Source organism: Nematolebias whitei, chromosome 23, assembly GCF_014905685.2.
Source record: "Nematolebias whitei isolate Nwh7 chromosome 23, NemWhi1, whole genome shotgun sequence".
Lineage (NCBI taxonomy): Eukaryota > Metazoa > Chordata > Actinopteri > Cyprinodontiformes > Rivulidae > Nematolebias > Nematolebias whitei.
Genome location: NC_056520.1, coordinates 14592622 through 14609746, shown reverse-complemented (window position 1 = coordinate 14609746; position 17125 = coordinate 14592622). Strand labels below are relative to the sequence as shown.

General features: G+C 39.9%; 1 protein-coding gene across 1 annotated transcript; it reads right to left on the bottom strand.

Moving 5' to 3' along the window:
* Window positions 1-2642: 2642 nt before the first annotated feature.
* On the bottom strand, window positions 2643-17053 carry kynu (kynureninase). The gene is made up of 14 exons (XM_037696686.1): window positions 17034-17053; window positions 16657-16832; window positions 11647-11767; window positions 11486-11568; window positions 8027-8088; window positions 7879-7950; window positions 7446-7520; window positions 5897-6043; window positions 5725-5823; window positions 5583-5656; window positions 3557-3609; window positions 3384-3469; window positions 3071-3292; window positions 2643-2976 (listed from the first exon to the last, which is right to left on the bottom strand). Exons 2-14 carry the CDS (start codon window positions 16823-16825, stop codon window positions 2860-2862), a joined length of 1380 nt encoding a protein of 459 aa, XP_037552614.1. The 5' UTR covers window positions 16826-16832; window positions 17034-17053; the 3' UTR covers window positions 2643-2859.
* Window positions 17054-17125: the final 72 nt, after the last annotated feature.

Sequence of the window (17125 nt, the reverse complement as noted above, 5' to 3'; positions counted from 1 at the left end):
CCAAAAAAAAAAAGATGACAAATGTTAATTCTGGTCCCTTGCCCAGCTGGGCGTCCAAATGCTCGTTAGTTTTAAAGAAGGTTAATTTATTTAGGTTTTGCATATTGATTTGCCAATTATGTCCCATGGTGGAGCAGGCGTCCGTCAAGGTAACGGTGCAGAAACGTTCGGGAGAAGTCGGCGTAGGAAGGAGGTGTTAATTGGTGAGAGGAGCACCGGGGGCTCACTGGTGTGTGCGGGTCATTTTCAGACCCCGCACTGAGAGGGGTGGACCCTGAAGTGCTGGTCTCAAATTAAAGTTTTGAACTTCCTTTTACGAGAGTGATGAGGAGTCCTGTTTACATCTTCTTCTTTTAAATCAATAGAAAGTGAAACATCCTGAGAGCGTCTCTCACGTCCAACCTCAGCCTGAACATTATTATTATTATTATACTCACGCTGACAATTAAGCTGTATACTCTGTCCGTACATCCGTAAACTTTCTCTCGTCCTGCCCATAACTTCTCAAGATAATCTAATGAACGTTGATGTTGAAGGTCAAGATCACAAATCAAGGTCAAATTTTGTACAAGGTTTTTGCTGGTCCAACCCATTGCTATAGATTGCTGTAGAAGTGTGTTGACAGGTGGCGGAGTGGTGGCCCAGAGGTTAGAGAAGGTGAGCCTGTGATGGGAAGGTCGCCGGTTCGATCCCCTGGACCGACGACATCAAAACGTGGGTGGGAAAGGTGAAAAGCCCACACCTGCCTCCATCCTCATTAGACCCACTCTGGGCCCTTGAACAAGCCCCTTAACCCCCACCATGACGGAACAAACACAGCCCTGAACACAGGAGGATCTGCGTGGAAGTTAACCGTAACCATCTGCGCCCTAGATGGCAGCTCTGTGCTCCACACAGAGGGCTGTGGTAGCTCGGTGGTCGGTGGATGTCAAGTCTTGGTGCGAGTTAGTTTGCTGTGGCGACCCCTCAAGAAGGGAGCGAGCCAAAAGGAAAAGTCTGTCTACGGGCGTATAATGTGCCGTACTTCTTTTACTGTTTAATTTTAAAAAAAACTAAAAGGGTCAGCAGTTGATGACCTTTTAAATAAATTAAAAAAAAAAAAAACTATGACTTCATAGACTTCGTCAAAGACAGCCTTCAGACACAGTTTTAGACACAGATGGAAAAAAAATTGGATGCTGAAAAAGGTTTTAGGGACAGATTACATCATTCAGTGAAATTCTACTGATAATATTCAGTTATTTTTAAGAAAATAATGAAGCCAAAATCCTCAAGACAAATTAAACTTTTCTATCAGGTGAGCATCTCTCTGGATGAACCCGTCTGCTCCGATCGGCTGAACGAGCCCAAAAATGGCTACAAAAAGCAAACAATTTGAAATGCCCTGAAATGGGCACAATGGCTTTTAGTTTAGTTGGTCATGGAGTTCCTCAGGGTTCAGTGCTTGGACCAATACTTTTTACTTCCATTAGGTAGTTATTAAACAGCATGGGATACATTTTCATTGTTATGCTGATGATACACAGTTATATTTGTCCATGAAACCCAATGACTCCAATCAGCTACTTAGACTACAAGTTTGTCTTAAAGACATAAAAACCTGGATGACCCTAAATTTTCTGCTTTTGAACACAGACAAGACTGAAGTTTTAGTTTTTGAACCTGAGCATCTTAGGAATACATTTTTCAGTCTTTCTCCCTCCTTGGATGGAATTAATCTGTCCTCCAGTTCTAATGTTAAAAATCTTGGTGTTATTTTTGATCAGGACATGTCTTTTATCCCCCACATTAAAAACGTTACCAGAACCGTCTTCTTCCACCTGCGTAATATCACTAACATTAGAAACATCTCATCTAAAAATGATTCAGAAAAACCAGTTCATGCATTTGTCACGTCTAGACTGGACTATTGCAATGGTTTATTATCTGGGTGTCCAAATACTTCTTTAAAACATCTTCAGCTGATCAGAAATGCTGCTGCCAGAGTCTTAACTGGAGTTAGTGGGAGAGATCATTTCTCTCCAGTTTTAGCTTCTCTCCATTGGCTCCCAGTCAAATCCAGAATAGAATTCAAACTTTTACTTCTAACCTACAAAGCCATCAACAACCTAGCTCCATCTTTTTTCATTCAACCTTTATTTAGACAGGTAAATCCCATTGAGCCTCGAGGACTCATTTACAAGAGAGACCTAAGAGATCTTATATTCGAGATCTTGTTGTTCCATATTTTCCCAACAGAGCACTATTCTCTCAGACTGCAGGTTTACTTACGGTTCCTAGAGTTTCCAAAAACAGAATGGGAGGAAGATCTTTCAGTTCTCAGGCTCCTCTCTTGTGGAACCAACTTCCAGTTTCTGTCTGTGAGGCTGACACATTGTCCAGTTTTAAGACTTTCCTTTTTGATAAATCCTATAGTTAGGATTGACTTGTTAACCCCTGAAAAATTGGCTTGAATCCACATTCACCGAGTTCTAATGAGGATTTCTTGACGTCCTGTGAAAGAGGAAACCTCAAACCATAGTTAGATATCGCAATTTCTCAGCTGATATTAAAAATAGCTTCACTGGTGCACGAGGAAAGTAGCTAAATGCACGGCTTTTCTGCTCAAAATCATTTGTAGCTCGTTGATCATATCTCCAAACTTTCACTCGAGACCTATAGATGACGTATTTATTCATCATATCTTCACCAAATCCATGTTTTTCAACTAATGCAATATGGCTGCCGGTATCGCAACATACCACTTTGTGAAATAATCCTCACGTCGATCTGCTGGGTCACATTATTTTATGCTTCTAACGTTTATTTGGTTTGGTTTCGTGCAGGTCTTCACCCATCGATAACAGAAGAGCGTCCTCTTCATCTGCTGCTTGTGAGAGCTTCTCCCAGCGCGTCGACAAACCGATGGACATCTCTGAAGGAGTTGTAGAGCGGCACTGGGGCAATCCGCAGCACGCTGGGCTCCCTCATGTCACACTGCGCAACGAGAAACGGCACCGCGTTCGTGTCACTTCCCAAACTGCTTCAACACGTTGACCTGGTGATGAGGTTTGTTTGAAATGGCACTCACGACGACCCCCCGCTTCTGCAGCTCCTCGTAGACCCTCCTGATGGGGACAGAGAAGGAGAGCGACAGCTGGCAGCCTCTCTGTTGAGGGTCCGAGGGTGTGATGACGTGCACGTGAGGCTTCGACGGGTCCTCCGCGTAGTAGTGTTTAATCAGGTACTCCAGGTACCCCGTCAGGAGTACGGACTTGCTGCGCAGCGCCTGCATGCTGGTCATGTTAAACACCTGAAATCGATTACAGGAGATTAAAAAAACATTGGTTTCTTTTTAAAGCGAACAGGAAATAAACGTGTTTTTAAACAAAAGTCAGTTTTACCTCTAAGCTGGCCTGTAGGGAGCAGACTAGAAGAATGGGTTGGTTTGATAACCTGAACCCGTTCACTCCTGGCTGCAGCTCCATCACTGAAAAGAGATACGAGACGGATGTATTACACAAGTTGACCATAAGGTGGCAGTAAAGTGTCGTCACTGAGTGGGAGGAGTTTGTACTGTTGGTCATCTGGAAGCGGGTCTTCAGGTCATGTCCCCACCATCCCAACAACCTGTAAGAAACAATCAGTTGTGGGGTTTTCTGTTTAATATGGAAAAATAATAATAATCATGAAATGTAAACTACAGTTCAGCTGATTTGATCTAGTCGTGCAGATATTTGTCTAATAGTGTAAATGTTTATGAAGCATTCACACTATTGTGATCCATTGTTCTTCCGCATGTTTCTCGTCCCGCAGTTTTTGTGCTATTTCAACTCATTAATCAAAACCTTCAGCTCGTTCAGGATAATCCTGCTATGGCTTTTGGTATTGGTGCAACTTCAGCTTTTTTGAAATATTTAGCTTTTTCTGCCATTTCTTTTCTCATAGGAAATGAATTGAGCTCATTTTACATCCTTCAAATCTTTAGATCTGTTTACCTTTTACTGCTCCTTTCACATTTTGTTCTGCTTCAGCTTCTTTGTGCAAGTATTATTTTTTTTGCTACTTTCAGCCGTTTTGTGCTTCTTTCAGATTATTTCTGATAACTACAAAATTTTTGTGCTTCTTCCGACTTCTTTCTACTAATTTCAGCTTGTTATGCAAGTTTCTACTTTTTCTAATATTTCAGCTACTATTTAACTGTTTTATGCAAATTTTATATATTTCAGCTAATTCCACATTTTTTGCAATAAATTCAACTTTTGTCAGGCTAATGAAAAAAATGTGCTCTCTCCACTTCCTTTGTGTAATTTAAGCTTCTTTCTACTTTTTAGCCACTTTTCAACTGTTTTTTGTTGTTGTTGCTAATTTCAGCTTTTTTCATTTTTCTGTGATCATTTCTGATTCTTTCAACCTAATTGGGCAAACATGTTCTTTCTGCTTTCTTATCCTGATGCATGCTCTGCTTTCTTCTGCAAATTTAAGCTTGTTCTACTTTTTCATCTAGCGTTTTAGTATTTTTAGTTAATTTCAGCTGTTTTCAGATACATTTAAGTTTTTCATGTTGATTTCTGCTACTTTCAGTCTAACATCTTTATGCTAATTTCAGCTTTTTATTTTTGCACTTTCAGCTACTATTTAGCTCTTTTGATGCCAATTTTAGCTTTTTCAGCTAATTCCAGATTTTTTTTTAAGCTCATTTCAGTTCTTTCCGCTTCCGTCTGGTAGTTTAAGCTTATTTCTGCCTTTTAAGCTTTTTTTGGTTGTTGCTAATTTCTGCCCTTTTTTTTTTTTTTTTAGCTAATTTCCTATTTTTTGTGCTTATTTCTACTTATTTAAACCTAATTCAGCAAATATGTGTTCTTTCTGCTTTTGGATCTTTCTGCTTTCTTCTGCTAATTGAGATTTGTTCTTTCATTTTAGCTACATTTCATCATGTAGCTAATTTCAGCTGTTTTTCAGATAATTTCGACTTTTCTGTGATCATTTCTGATTCTTTCAGCCTAATTGGGCAAACATGTTCTTTCTGGTTTCTTTTGCTCATTTAAGCTTGTTCTACCTTTTCAGCTAGCTTTTTTTTTTTTTTTTAGCTAATTTCAGCTGTTTTCAGATACATTAAGTTTTTCATGTTAACTTCTGCCACTTTCAGTCTAACAAATTTATGCTCCTTTCAGCCTTTTTTTTGCTCTTTCGGCTACTATTTAGCTCTTTTGATGCCAATTTTAGCTTTTTCAGCTTTTTTTTGTTGTTGCTAATTTCAGCCTTTTTTTTAGCTAATTTCCTATTTTTTGTGCTCATTTCTACTTATTTAAACCTAATTCAGCAAATATGCGTTCTTTCTGCTTTCTTCTGCTAATTGAGATTTGTTCTTCAATTTTAGCTACATTTCAGCATGTAGCTAATTTCAGCTGTTTTTCAGCAAGTTCTTCATTCACACTGCATTTTCACAGGAAATGCCATTTCTTTAGTTTGTGACAGTGGATTTGAGTTGTTGCAGAACAACAAAACCTGGATCAGTTTTCTTTCATGATGCGTAAACAGAACGAGAGGGGACTTTTTTTTATTTTAGAGCTTGACTCGGTCTAGTTGGTGCAGCAACTTACGTTGGCTTTATGGTGTCTTTATGTTTTTCATGAACGAACGCCCCAGCAAGTCCACCAGCACCCGAGTTTATATACTGTAAAAAGAGTAGTAAAGTCCTTATTTAAATATGTTTTGCCTATTTTTTGCTTCCTCTCAGCGAACCTTGTAGGAGCACCAGCAGGCGAAGTCGACGCCCCAGTCATGCAGCTTCAGCTCCACATTTCCTGCTGCGTGGGCGCAGTCGAACCCTACAAAACAACCCTGGAAGCCAAATGGAGTACACGTCAGTTAAGATGCTTGGTTCTTTTGTGGGGGGTGTCTGCGTTTAAGTGACCTTTTTGTGTCCAGCCTCAGTGATGGCGTGCATGTCAAACAGCTGGCCGGTGTAGTACTGAACTCCGCTGAACATCACCACAGCAATGTTGTCTCCCTCCTTCTGAATCACCTCCAGGATGTCCTCAGTCCTGAGGGTATCTTCTCCCTGAACCAACAGGAGGCAAAGTCACCGTATAGCACACACACGTCGTGGATCAAATCTGGTCCCCCAAGATCATAATTTAAATATAAAATATTGTTTCTCTTCTAAATTTTCTTTAAAAAAAACTGATAAATACATCATTTAGTGTAAACTTCTCTTGGCGGCTGGATCATTCTATCATGATTGATTCTCACGTGAGCAACAGATCAAACTATTGTTCATGGACCTGCAGCCAAGAAAAGATATCAGGTATCTGACTCGAGTTAACGTATCAGCTAATGTACAAATGTTCCTTCTGTTTTTCTGCAGGCAACTTTGTTCATTCTTATCAAATCATGTTTAATTAAGTAAATGAATGGCATAGTTCAGGGGTCTGCAACTTGCGGCTCTGGAGCTACATGCGGCTCTTTCAAGCTTTTGACCAAAACTAACATAAAACTGGATTTTATTGATCGTAACATCTAAAAGGGCTAGTTTTAGCAGTTTCACTGTAATTTATTTAGCAAATATGTGAACACAGTAGTCCCTCGTTTATCGTGGGGGTTCCGTTCCCAGCCTCTCCGCGACAAGTGAAAAACCGAGAAGTGGGAATAGAAGTAGTAGTAGTTCATTTTAGCATTCATATATTAAGGCGTTTTAAACCCTTCCCACACTCTAAACTTTAAACGCTCTAAAAGAGCAGTCACCTGCCGCTCTTGGCCACGCCCACTGCAATCGCTGGCAGGTGGTAGAGAGCGGAGATCATGACAGGCTGCAGGAGGGAGCTTCTCCCTGCGCCTGTGGGCTGCACACAGGTGCAGCAGGAGCTAACTTATTTAAAATTTATTTTAGGTAAACAATCCATGCCGGTCGTGCGGCTCATCCATCAGTCAGCCAACTGCGTGTCATGTCCACTCTTATTTTGAAAAACCGTGAAAAGAGCGAGTCCGCAAAAGTTGAACCGAGAAGTAGCGAGGGACTACTGTACTAGAAACATACTTTCAGTTTGTGCTTTGTTTCTTCAACGTAGGCTACTGATTTTTATTTTTACCAAAACAAACAAAAATAATAATAATAATAAACACATAGGCCTGCATGGTTTATTGTTTTAGTTTTTAGAAATTGGGCAAAAACTATTTTATTTTTCTGTCCTTACAAGAATCTCCTCTTTTATTTTGTCTTAAAATATAAATAAATGTTAAAAATCATTAGATGTTTTTAGTTTTACAATGTCACCCCTAATGGCCAGAAAAGCACCCTCCAACAGACTTAAAGTGGCCCATGGGCCACCAGTTGACAATCCCAGTTGTAGCAGGTATTGTGGCTCTGGACACGTTAAATTTAGTGAACAAAGAGGCAGAAATGGCTCTTTTGATCGTAAAGATTGCAGACCCCCGCTGAAGTGGACAGTCTGAGTTGTCGGTACCGGTCTGGGAGACAGCAGCAGCATGCTGAGCTGAGGGTCGAATCCTCGCAGGCGGATCTGAGACTCGACGGCGTACTGAAAACACAAAAACGAATGTAACAATTTTAAAGTCACGTTCAGTCGTTTTTATTGAACTTTGAATTCATGACGGAGTAAAAAGAGCAACATGTTGGTCCGACTAAGATAAAAAGACCCTTTCCTCCCAAACAAAAAGCATTTTTTTGACTATTCTTCAACACTGAACCATCGTAAACGTTTGCCTTATTTAAGTGACATTCTCCGTATAAATGTCTCTAAGCTGTGGCTCATCTGTAACCTTTAAACCTAAAAAATACATAAATATGTAAAGTTGTAACTATTTACTCAATTGAAGAGTTTTTTTTAAAGAACTCATCTTGTAGGACGTTGAACGCAGAAAGAAGTGTATACGTACATGATCTGAAGGGAAGGCCTTGTCCTCCAGAAGGATTTTGTGTCGACTCGTCGTCGGTTTGTAGAAAGAAAGCTGCAGAACGACACCGTGAAGCGGGTGAACTTTTCATAATACTTTGACATGTGTATTAAACTCTTCTAGTTTTTACCATTAGAAGGTGAAGATTTACTGTCAGGCCGTTCATCAGCGCCACCTCCTCAGTTGTAGCTCCTGTGATGAACATTAAAACGAACATCACGTTCTTATTCCTCCTTTCAAAGGAATACTGTTTCCCAGAAATTTGAATATTTGCAGTATTTAAGCCATCAAACATGATGACATCGTCACATTTAAAATAGTTTAATGTGCAGACCAGGACTATTCAAATGGCAGGCATGCCGATGAGTTATTTGATTTAACTTAATAAAAATCCATGAGAGAAATCTTTATTAAGTTGAAATGGAAAATATTTCAGCCAGAGAGGCCATCTTATGTTGCCATCTCAGTTTTCTTCATTTCCACAAGGAAATACTTTAGGACAGCGGTGTCCAAAGTGTGGTCCGTGAGCCATCTGCGGCCCTAGGAGTGATTTTATGCAGCCCGCAACTGCAATTAAAAAGTTGATGCATATTTTTTAGATTTAATGGCGATACTTTTTACATTTTTAGGTTCAACAGTACACTAGATTAAAATGAGCGATATTAAGTGCAATACAAATATGTAGCTATAATTAATCCCTTTATTCTACAACAAAAACCTTCACTGACCCAACAAAAAGTAGAATTTTGGATGATAATTCATAAAACTTGGCTAAATATAACAAGAGTTTTCAAAGAAAACAATTTCAGTTGATTTAAAAATTGGACATTTTTAAAAATATAAAGTGGTATCATCAACATACAAGTTGATCAAATCTATTAGGTCTTTATTCCAACGTCCCTTCCAACCTTCCATGAATCTGTTTTAGTAACTGCCAGCTGGATGTTTTTTCAGAACTTCGATGACCCTTTTGGGCCATCCATGGTCCAAATGGGTGTTTGAAGTTCCACCCCCTTGTTTTTTTTTAAGAACAGCTACTCATTTTAGGCTTTTGTCTCTTAAAATAAACAAAAATCAAATTTTCAAGCACAAGAAAACAATAGACCCCCAAAATCTAATAAATTATTCAAATAAATAAACAAATAAGATTCATGTTAGAGTCTTATTGTTCTGGATCTACAATAATTTAAACTTTGGGCAGATTGGAGAATAAAATCACACTTTATGAAAAATTTATTTTCTTAAATTCAGATTTTTCTGATTCACAAGTCATTTCATCTAGACAGTTCTGGCCCACCTATGCAAACGTTTGGACACCACTGTAAGCATCGTCTTACATGATACAAGGCAAGGCATCACTCTGACTCCTATCTTCAGTTAGTGGGAGAGATCATATCACTCCAGTTTTAGTTTCTCCATTTGCTCACTGTCAAATTCAGAATAGAATTAAAAATCTTACTTCTGACCTACAAAGCCCTCAACAACCTAGCTCCATCTTATATTACAGATCTTATTGTTCCTTCTTTTTTTTTTTTTAACAGCATTTTGCTCTCAGACTGCAGGCTTACTTGTGGTTCCTAGAGCAGAATGGGAGGAAGAGCTTTCAGTTAACAAGCTCCTCTCTTGTGGAACCAACTTCCAGTTTCTATCCATGAGGCTGACACATTGTCCCGTTTTAAGACTGGGCTTAAGATTTTCCTTTTTGATAAATCCTATAGTTAGGGTTGGCTTGTTATGCTGCTATAGGCTTAGACTACTAGCAGGTATCCTCACTCCAGTTAAGACTCTGGCAGCAGCATTTTGAAGATGTTTTAAAGAAGTATTTGGACACCCAGATAATAAACCATTGAAATAGTTCAGTCTATCCATCCATTATCTTTACCCGTTTATTCCATTTTGAGTCACGGGGGTCGCTGGTGCCCATGTCCAGCAATCACTGTGCGAGGGGCGGGGTACACCCTGGACGGGTCGCAAGTCCATCACAGGGCCACATGGTGACAAACGAGACAAACAACCATTCACTCTCTCACTCACACCTAGGGACAATTTAGAGTTACCAATCAGCCTAACATGCATGTTTTTGGTCTGTGGGAGGAAACCCACGCATGCACGGAGAGAACATGCAAACTCCACCCAGAAGGCCCCTGGACCAGGGTTTGAACCAGGGACCTGTTCGCTGAGAGGCAGCAGCTCTACCAGTTGCGCCACCGTGCTGCCCTCTAGTTCAGTCTAGACGTGACAAATGCATGAACCAGTTTTTCTGCCTCATTTTTAGATAAGATGTTTATAATTTTAGTGATATTACGCAGGTGGAAGAAGGCAGTTCTAGTAGCGTTTTTAATGTGGGGGATAAAAGACGTGTCCTGATCAAAAATAACACCAAGATTTTTAACATCAGAACTGGAGGACAGATTAATGTCATCTAAGAAGGGAGAAAGACTGAAAAATTTATTCCTAAGATGCTCAGGTCCAAAAACTAACACCTCAGTCTTGTCTGTGTTCAAAAGCAGAAAATTAAGGGTCATCCAGGTTTTTATGTCTTTAAGACATGCTTGTAGTCTAAGTAGCTGATTGGATTCATTGTGTTTCATGGACAAATATAACTGTGTATCATCAGCATAACGATGAACATCTATCCCATGCTGTTTAATAACTTTACTGAGGGGATAGAAAATGTTTTCCCTCTTAGGCGGGGCGAGGCCTGGGAAGTTTAAAATGCGATGTTCTATGGTCAGACTTTCAAATTGTGTTTGAAAAAAAAAAAAAAGGATAAAACCCAACAATGTGTGAAGCTAAAGCTGAAATCAGAGGTTTCCACCCACTGTATGAAAAAAAACAAAAAACCTTTTCTCCAATCTTTTCTTGTTTTGGCAAACTTTGTCTCAAGATTCCCAAACTATGGTTATATTTGCTTGCATTATGAGAGGCTTTTAAAAACTATTTTTTTCGAAAATCACACGTTTTCCTCCATTTCCTTAATGTTTCGGTGCCTTTAAATTGTCCGATTTGAGTCGAGCTTTTTGGCTTTCCTTCTACAAGCTTCTCACAAAGTTCTGTGGGAATTTTGTCCCGTTCCTCCTGACTGATCTGAGATCAGGGCTTTTGTGATTGACACTTGAGCACATTGACTGGGTGATGTCTTGAGACGTCGCTTGGACTTTTCCCTCAATATGTTTCTCGTGATGTCGTGCATTTTGTAAAGTGGACCAGTCCCTCCTGCAGGACACCCCACAGCTGACGACGTTTTATTCATTTAAGTTTGTGTTTATTCATTTTCTGCTGAAAAATCAAATAAGTTACTATAGTTAGGAGTACATGTAATAAAATGTTGGTGTGGTTTTTTTTTTTTTGTCATTTATTTAGAACAATTAAATTGAAAAATGTAGTAGTTAAGGCTTAATTTATTTTGTAAATTAGATATTTAACCAAAAACAAATTATAGTTTTTTTTTTTTTTTTACTTTTATTAACTGAAATAGTCTATTTATTGGATTTAGGTGCAATTTGCATTTAAAATATATATTTTTTGCATCTTTTAGATTTGACTTTCTAACAGAGGTAGAAACATGAGCAGGAGTCGATCGTCTCACCAACAAGGTTCGCCATGAGCTTCTCGATGGTGTTCTCAGCCCACGCCCACGGTCTGGACCCCTCTGTGTGACCATGGACCCCCCTGTTAAAGAGAGTATAAAGACTGTATTTAAAAAGAACAACCGTTAATATTTGTAATAATTGTTTTTAGGTAACACACATTCTGGCCCAGTTGTTCAGCTCTTCTTCCAGATACTTCTGAACCATTTTGGGTTGAAGTCCGAGAGAGTTTCCCGACAGGTAGATGCAGTCTTTGCCTCCGTCCACCACAGAGAGATCAGCTGCACAGAGTCTAAATCAGCCATTTTGGTCATCTGACATAACGTTACTTATTTTATTTAGCTATTTTGAAGTGGGGTTCTATGGTAAGATTATGAATAGATAATATCTTACCTGTTGCAGATTGCTTTTAATGTTTCTGAATTGAGTAAAGTTTATCCTAAACATAATTAGGGTCAACACGACTGTAATTTTACAACTCTGATGTTGTTAATTCTAATTTCATTTTTTTTTTTTTTTTTTGTAAAGGCACTTCCTGCAGGAATAATCATGTCACGTGACACTCAAGGTGAGGTTAATCCTGAAATTTAATTTCTACTGTAAGGTACATGAAACTCTGTGTATAAAGTAAAATGTGCTTACATTGATATTGTACTAAGGTAAAATTATTGTCATTCCACATTTCTTAAAAATGTACAGATACTGACGTACAAATATTTTAGATAAACTACAAACACTTGAAACAGACTCAAAGAGAGAACGTTGAGTCTGGGAGGAAAAAAGTTAAACATAGCTGTAATCTGGAACATGTCTTTTAGTGTAAATATTGTTTATCGTAGGAACTAAAGAATTATCGAACTTTTGTGCGAATTAAGCCCTGGTTCGGTGTGGTTTTGCTATCATTTTTTTTCTCACAACCGGACACTTTTTTGTCCCGGCTTCTCTGGTGGCACCAACCGGGCCGAGCAGGCACAAAAACGTGACATCAGAACACTGTCAGTCAGGGGGAGGAGTCACTGGATCATTCAAAAACTTTTCAAAACACCGATTTGCAATTTCTCGGAACTCGGAGCAGTGGCTGGATCTATTTAAGATTTTAAAAACAATGATAACACCGTGATCTAATGCGATTTTTGTGCTTGGTGGCCGACGACAAAATTTAGAGCGAGCTAGATGGAGCTATAAGAAGATATATTTAACATGTATATGCCATCCGCCAATCTCCCGGGTCCTCCACAGGAGCTTTGGAGCCGGGCTCCTCTGCCAGTAACCGCAGAAGATCCTCCGTGGTGCCGACTTGGGCTCCGGATCCCGTCCTTGCGAGCTTCGCTGGACACCACGGAGGATCATATGAGTTGCTGACTCGCAGAAGGCCGTTGCCCCGACCTCAGCCTCGCCTGCAAACGATTTTTAAAAACATTTTGTGTATAAATTATTATTATTTTTTTTAATCAGTGAAGATTTAAAAAATAAATAAACAATTCTGGCTTTATCGTGAAATCTGTTTTTATTTTAATGACTATCAAATAATCTGTTAAAAAGTTAACTCGGCTGAAAAATCAAGAAAAGACACAAAATTATTGGATCTTTCAGGAACATTTCCCTCAAACATGTTTAAAGAAGAGATGCAGCCTTTAGTTCAACTTTATTCTAACCCACAGATGTACAATCACTAAACAAGAATTAAACTGTAAAGCAAAGCTAAAAAAAATAAATATCTGTGAACTAAAGTTCATTAAAAGTTTCTTAGCAGGATTTATATATATATATAGATAGATATAGTTCCATCATTTTAATAATCAGTATTGTTTTTAATTTACTAGAAACTTTAAAATACTGACCGTATTGAAGCCTGTTTCAGGGTCTCACCACCACCAGCTGGTGAGGTGCGTGACGTCAATTTGAACCCCGCCCACTGGAACCGGTACTGAAAGGGGCAATGGAAACACAACGTGTACGAACCGAGTCGAGGTGAACCGAGCCAAACCGGGCTGAAGAGAAGCGGTTCGCTGTGGTGACCCATAAAGAAGGGAGAAGCCGAAAGAAGCGAGAACTAAAGCAGCAGAAACACGAGTCTCTTAGAGACGCTCAAACAGGCTGCGTGCTCCCAAGGACCAGAGGTTTGGTCACACACCCAAGTTATAGTTGTAGATACAGAAATCCCAGGAAGGTTGGAGGCGCACTAAGGGAGGTTCGTCACCCAGAGTGGGGTCAGTGGGATGTGCGTCAGTGCACATGCGTGATTCGTTTGCAGTGTGTCTCTGCTCTGAGCACTTTGGGACAGGAGGGGCTGCTCGCACAGTTGGGAACACTGCTTGCACCCGGGTCACAGTACATCAGATGGTGTGTCAATATTTGCCACGAGGGAGAATCAAGGTTCAAGGTGGGGTTTTTTGTCATTCGCATCATATGTGGCACATGAGGGGGAACGAAATTGTGTACCCAAGGTCCCATTTACACCCAAAAAATAGCAAAAATATAAAGTATAAAAAGAAACAGTATATAAGGATTTAAGATATACACTAAACAGTAATAATGTAATATTACATTAAACAGCAGCCTGAACATGAGTCCGTTGTGAGCATAGCAACATACCAGTTATACAAGGTAGTGTTTCCCTTACCATTATACAAGCGGGGTGGACCCGTCAACAGAACCAAGCACCCTGCGTTCCGAACCAAACTGCATGCACACACACACCCTCGACACTGATGTATCGCTAAGCTAGTGGCGAGCAATACAAGTGCGCTAGCTAAAAAGGTAAAGGCAACCTCTTCCCTCATACTAAACACACGCGCTGACCCCCCCCTCCAAAAACTGTCGGTACAAACAGCACGCAACTCAGACGTGCTCCCTTGACAAAAATCACAGACAAGAAGAGCGCCATGGCAAATTGTAGGGGGTAATACTGGAAGGCGTAACAAAATAATATATATATCCCCTCCCCCCCTTTTGAAAAGTGTACATCATTCTAGAGTTGCGATTTTCGACCCGACCCAAAATTCGGGCCGGGTTGGGTCAAAATTATGTGCTTGATTTGCAGGTTGGGTCGGTCTTGGGCTTTTGATGCGGTTTTGCGAATCATACAGCCCAAAGAAAACTAAATAAGAATGCACAATATACATTTGTGTTAATCTACTTGTAGAGGAGGAGGCAGTAAGTTTATATGTTGAGGATGAGGAAGAAATTAGAGTGCAGAAGTTAATCAGACTATCAAGACAGAGAGTAGCACTGGCACATTTCGCAACAATTGCACACGTGGCCCCGCCTGCCCTGCTTTGCTCTTATCACACATCTGAGGATTTGCAACTGACCCACAACAAGCGACATAATGGAGTTGGAAAGTAGAAAAGCAAAACTAAAAACAGGAGAACTTACTCTACAAAGGCAGCACAGTGAAACCTGCTGATGTGTGTCAGGTGCACGCTCAGGTTCAACTGGCCGGTTGCAAGAGGCAAAAAAAAAAAAGTCCCATTAAGCTTCAGATGAACAATGGGATCATCGGCTGCGCGCATTCGCTGACTGGCATGTTGAAAAAGGTAAAGAAAAAGTCCCGTTAAGCCTCAGACGGACAACTGGATCATCAGCAGTGCGCGTCCGCTAGAAATGTGCGATTTGGCATAAAACTCATATCAGGATATGTATTGTGAAGGGTGGCGATAACGATATATATCGCAATATGTTTTTGGTATAAAACTTGCAAAAAAAAAAAAGCATAGGGTGTCCTTTTGCCATCCTATATTTTAAATTAGGAAAATTCCACTACTATGTCCAGAGAGTTTTTAAATAATAAACAAATCAAGTATTAGGCTTCTTGTTTGTAGTGCAAAACTGTGCAAAATATATCAAATGTAGTTTTAGCCATATGTTTTAAACAAAAAAAATTATAACTCAACAGTTTCCAGTTTTAAGAAATGAACAGCAACAGAGCAGCATTTTACACTGAAACACTTCACCCTCCAAACCTCTAGTGGGCGTCTCCTTCTGCTTTAATGGAGAGCTGACATAAAATGAGTCTGTGGCTTTGACCAGAGGGTCTCGCAGTAAAATCCCACAACACAGCGTTCTTTTACAGATCAGAGAGCAGGTTTCTCTAAAGCTGACCAACGCTTACTTTAACTTTCAACGAAAACAAAAATAAACTTTCGACGGAACACGGCGTTTTTCGCAAGCGTCAGAATACGGTAACACTACAGCAAGCCGGCTGTAGTTAGCTTGTAGCTTCGCTACTTAGCTCTCGAAGAAAAGACTTTAATGCCACTTGCGCACAGTTTTCAACCAAAAAAGTAACAATTAAATCTGACAGCTCTGATTTTACACTTGAACACCACTTACGCATAGTTTAACTAAAAAAGTAACGAATAAACTGACAACTCTGATTTTACATCACACACAGCATTACTGCGGCTAGCTGGTAGAAGACAGATCTATATCGTAGGATAAAATTTTTTATCGTTTCTACCGTATACCATATATATCGCGCATTCCTAGCGTCCGCTGACCGGTCGGTTGAAAGAGGTTAAAAAAAAAAAAAGTCCCAATAAGCTACCCAATGGATCACCGGATCATCGGCCGTGTGCGTCTCGCTCCGCGCCCTGCTGTCATCTGCGGAGAAGGAAGTTGAAGCATCTGAAGCTACAAAAGCCGAAGCGAGCAGCGCGTTCAATTAAACTAGCCTTGTTCTATATTTTTCCAAATTATTTTTGCTCAAAAAATATTTTTGTTTATCTGTATAATAGCCTATCTTTACAGTTGATTTTTTTTAGGCTATTCATTTTGTATGTTAATATTCATTTGGTGACTCGTTAATAAACAAGAAATCTTTTTGCCTTTCTTTGAAATACATTTTTAAAACTATCAAACTGATTTACTTTCAAAAGCAGTAAAAGCTTCTCTTTTTTTCGGGTTCCGGCCTCTAATTACAGTTAGTTAATCAGGTCGGGTTGGGCTCGGGCCGGGTCATATTTTTTTAGGCCCGAATGCAACTCTGCATCAGTCCTTTGCAGTAAGTCTGTAAGTTTAACAAAATGTGCATATTAGCTTAGAAATGTGTGTATTTCCTAAGGTCAAGAACCATTAAATTGTGTATTTAGTTTTTTCTTTTACAGTGTCCACAGAACCCCACCTCCAGATGTCTGAACTTAGCTTTAGTGGAAAAAGTTGAACTCACAGGGACGCAGATCTGACACTTTGGGCACCAGAAAGTTCTCCCTGAGATGCCTCAGTTTGTCGTGTTCGTCAAAGTATTCAGCCACCTCTGCACAGGTTGGACTGCAGCCGAGCGAGGTGGCCGCTCGCTCCACGGCCTCTCTGGGATGAAGTCCGGCCAAGTTGTCCATCGTCGACCTTCAGAGGAGAAACCGATCCGTTTAGCAACGCAAAACCACAAACTCTTCCACTAAAGATTCAAAATGAGTGCGTCGGGGTCTGGAAATGTCGATAAATAAGAACTTGGATTGTTATGACATACAAAGTACAACTATTTTTGAATTAGTTTTTGTCTGACAAAGCTTTAGGTTCATCTAAAGAGTGAAAAGTATAACTCACAGTGGGTGAAAACTCCCAGGTTTGCTGTCAATCGCTCTTTAACCCCTCTGAATATTGGCTCTGGTTAATGATTGTCCCAACGACCCGACCTC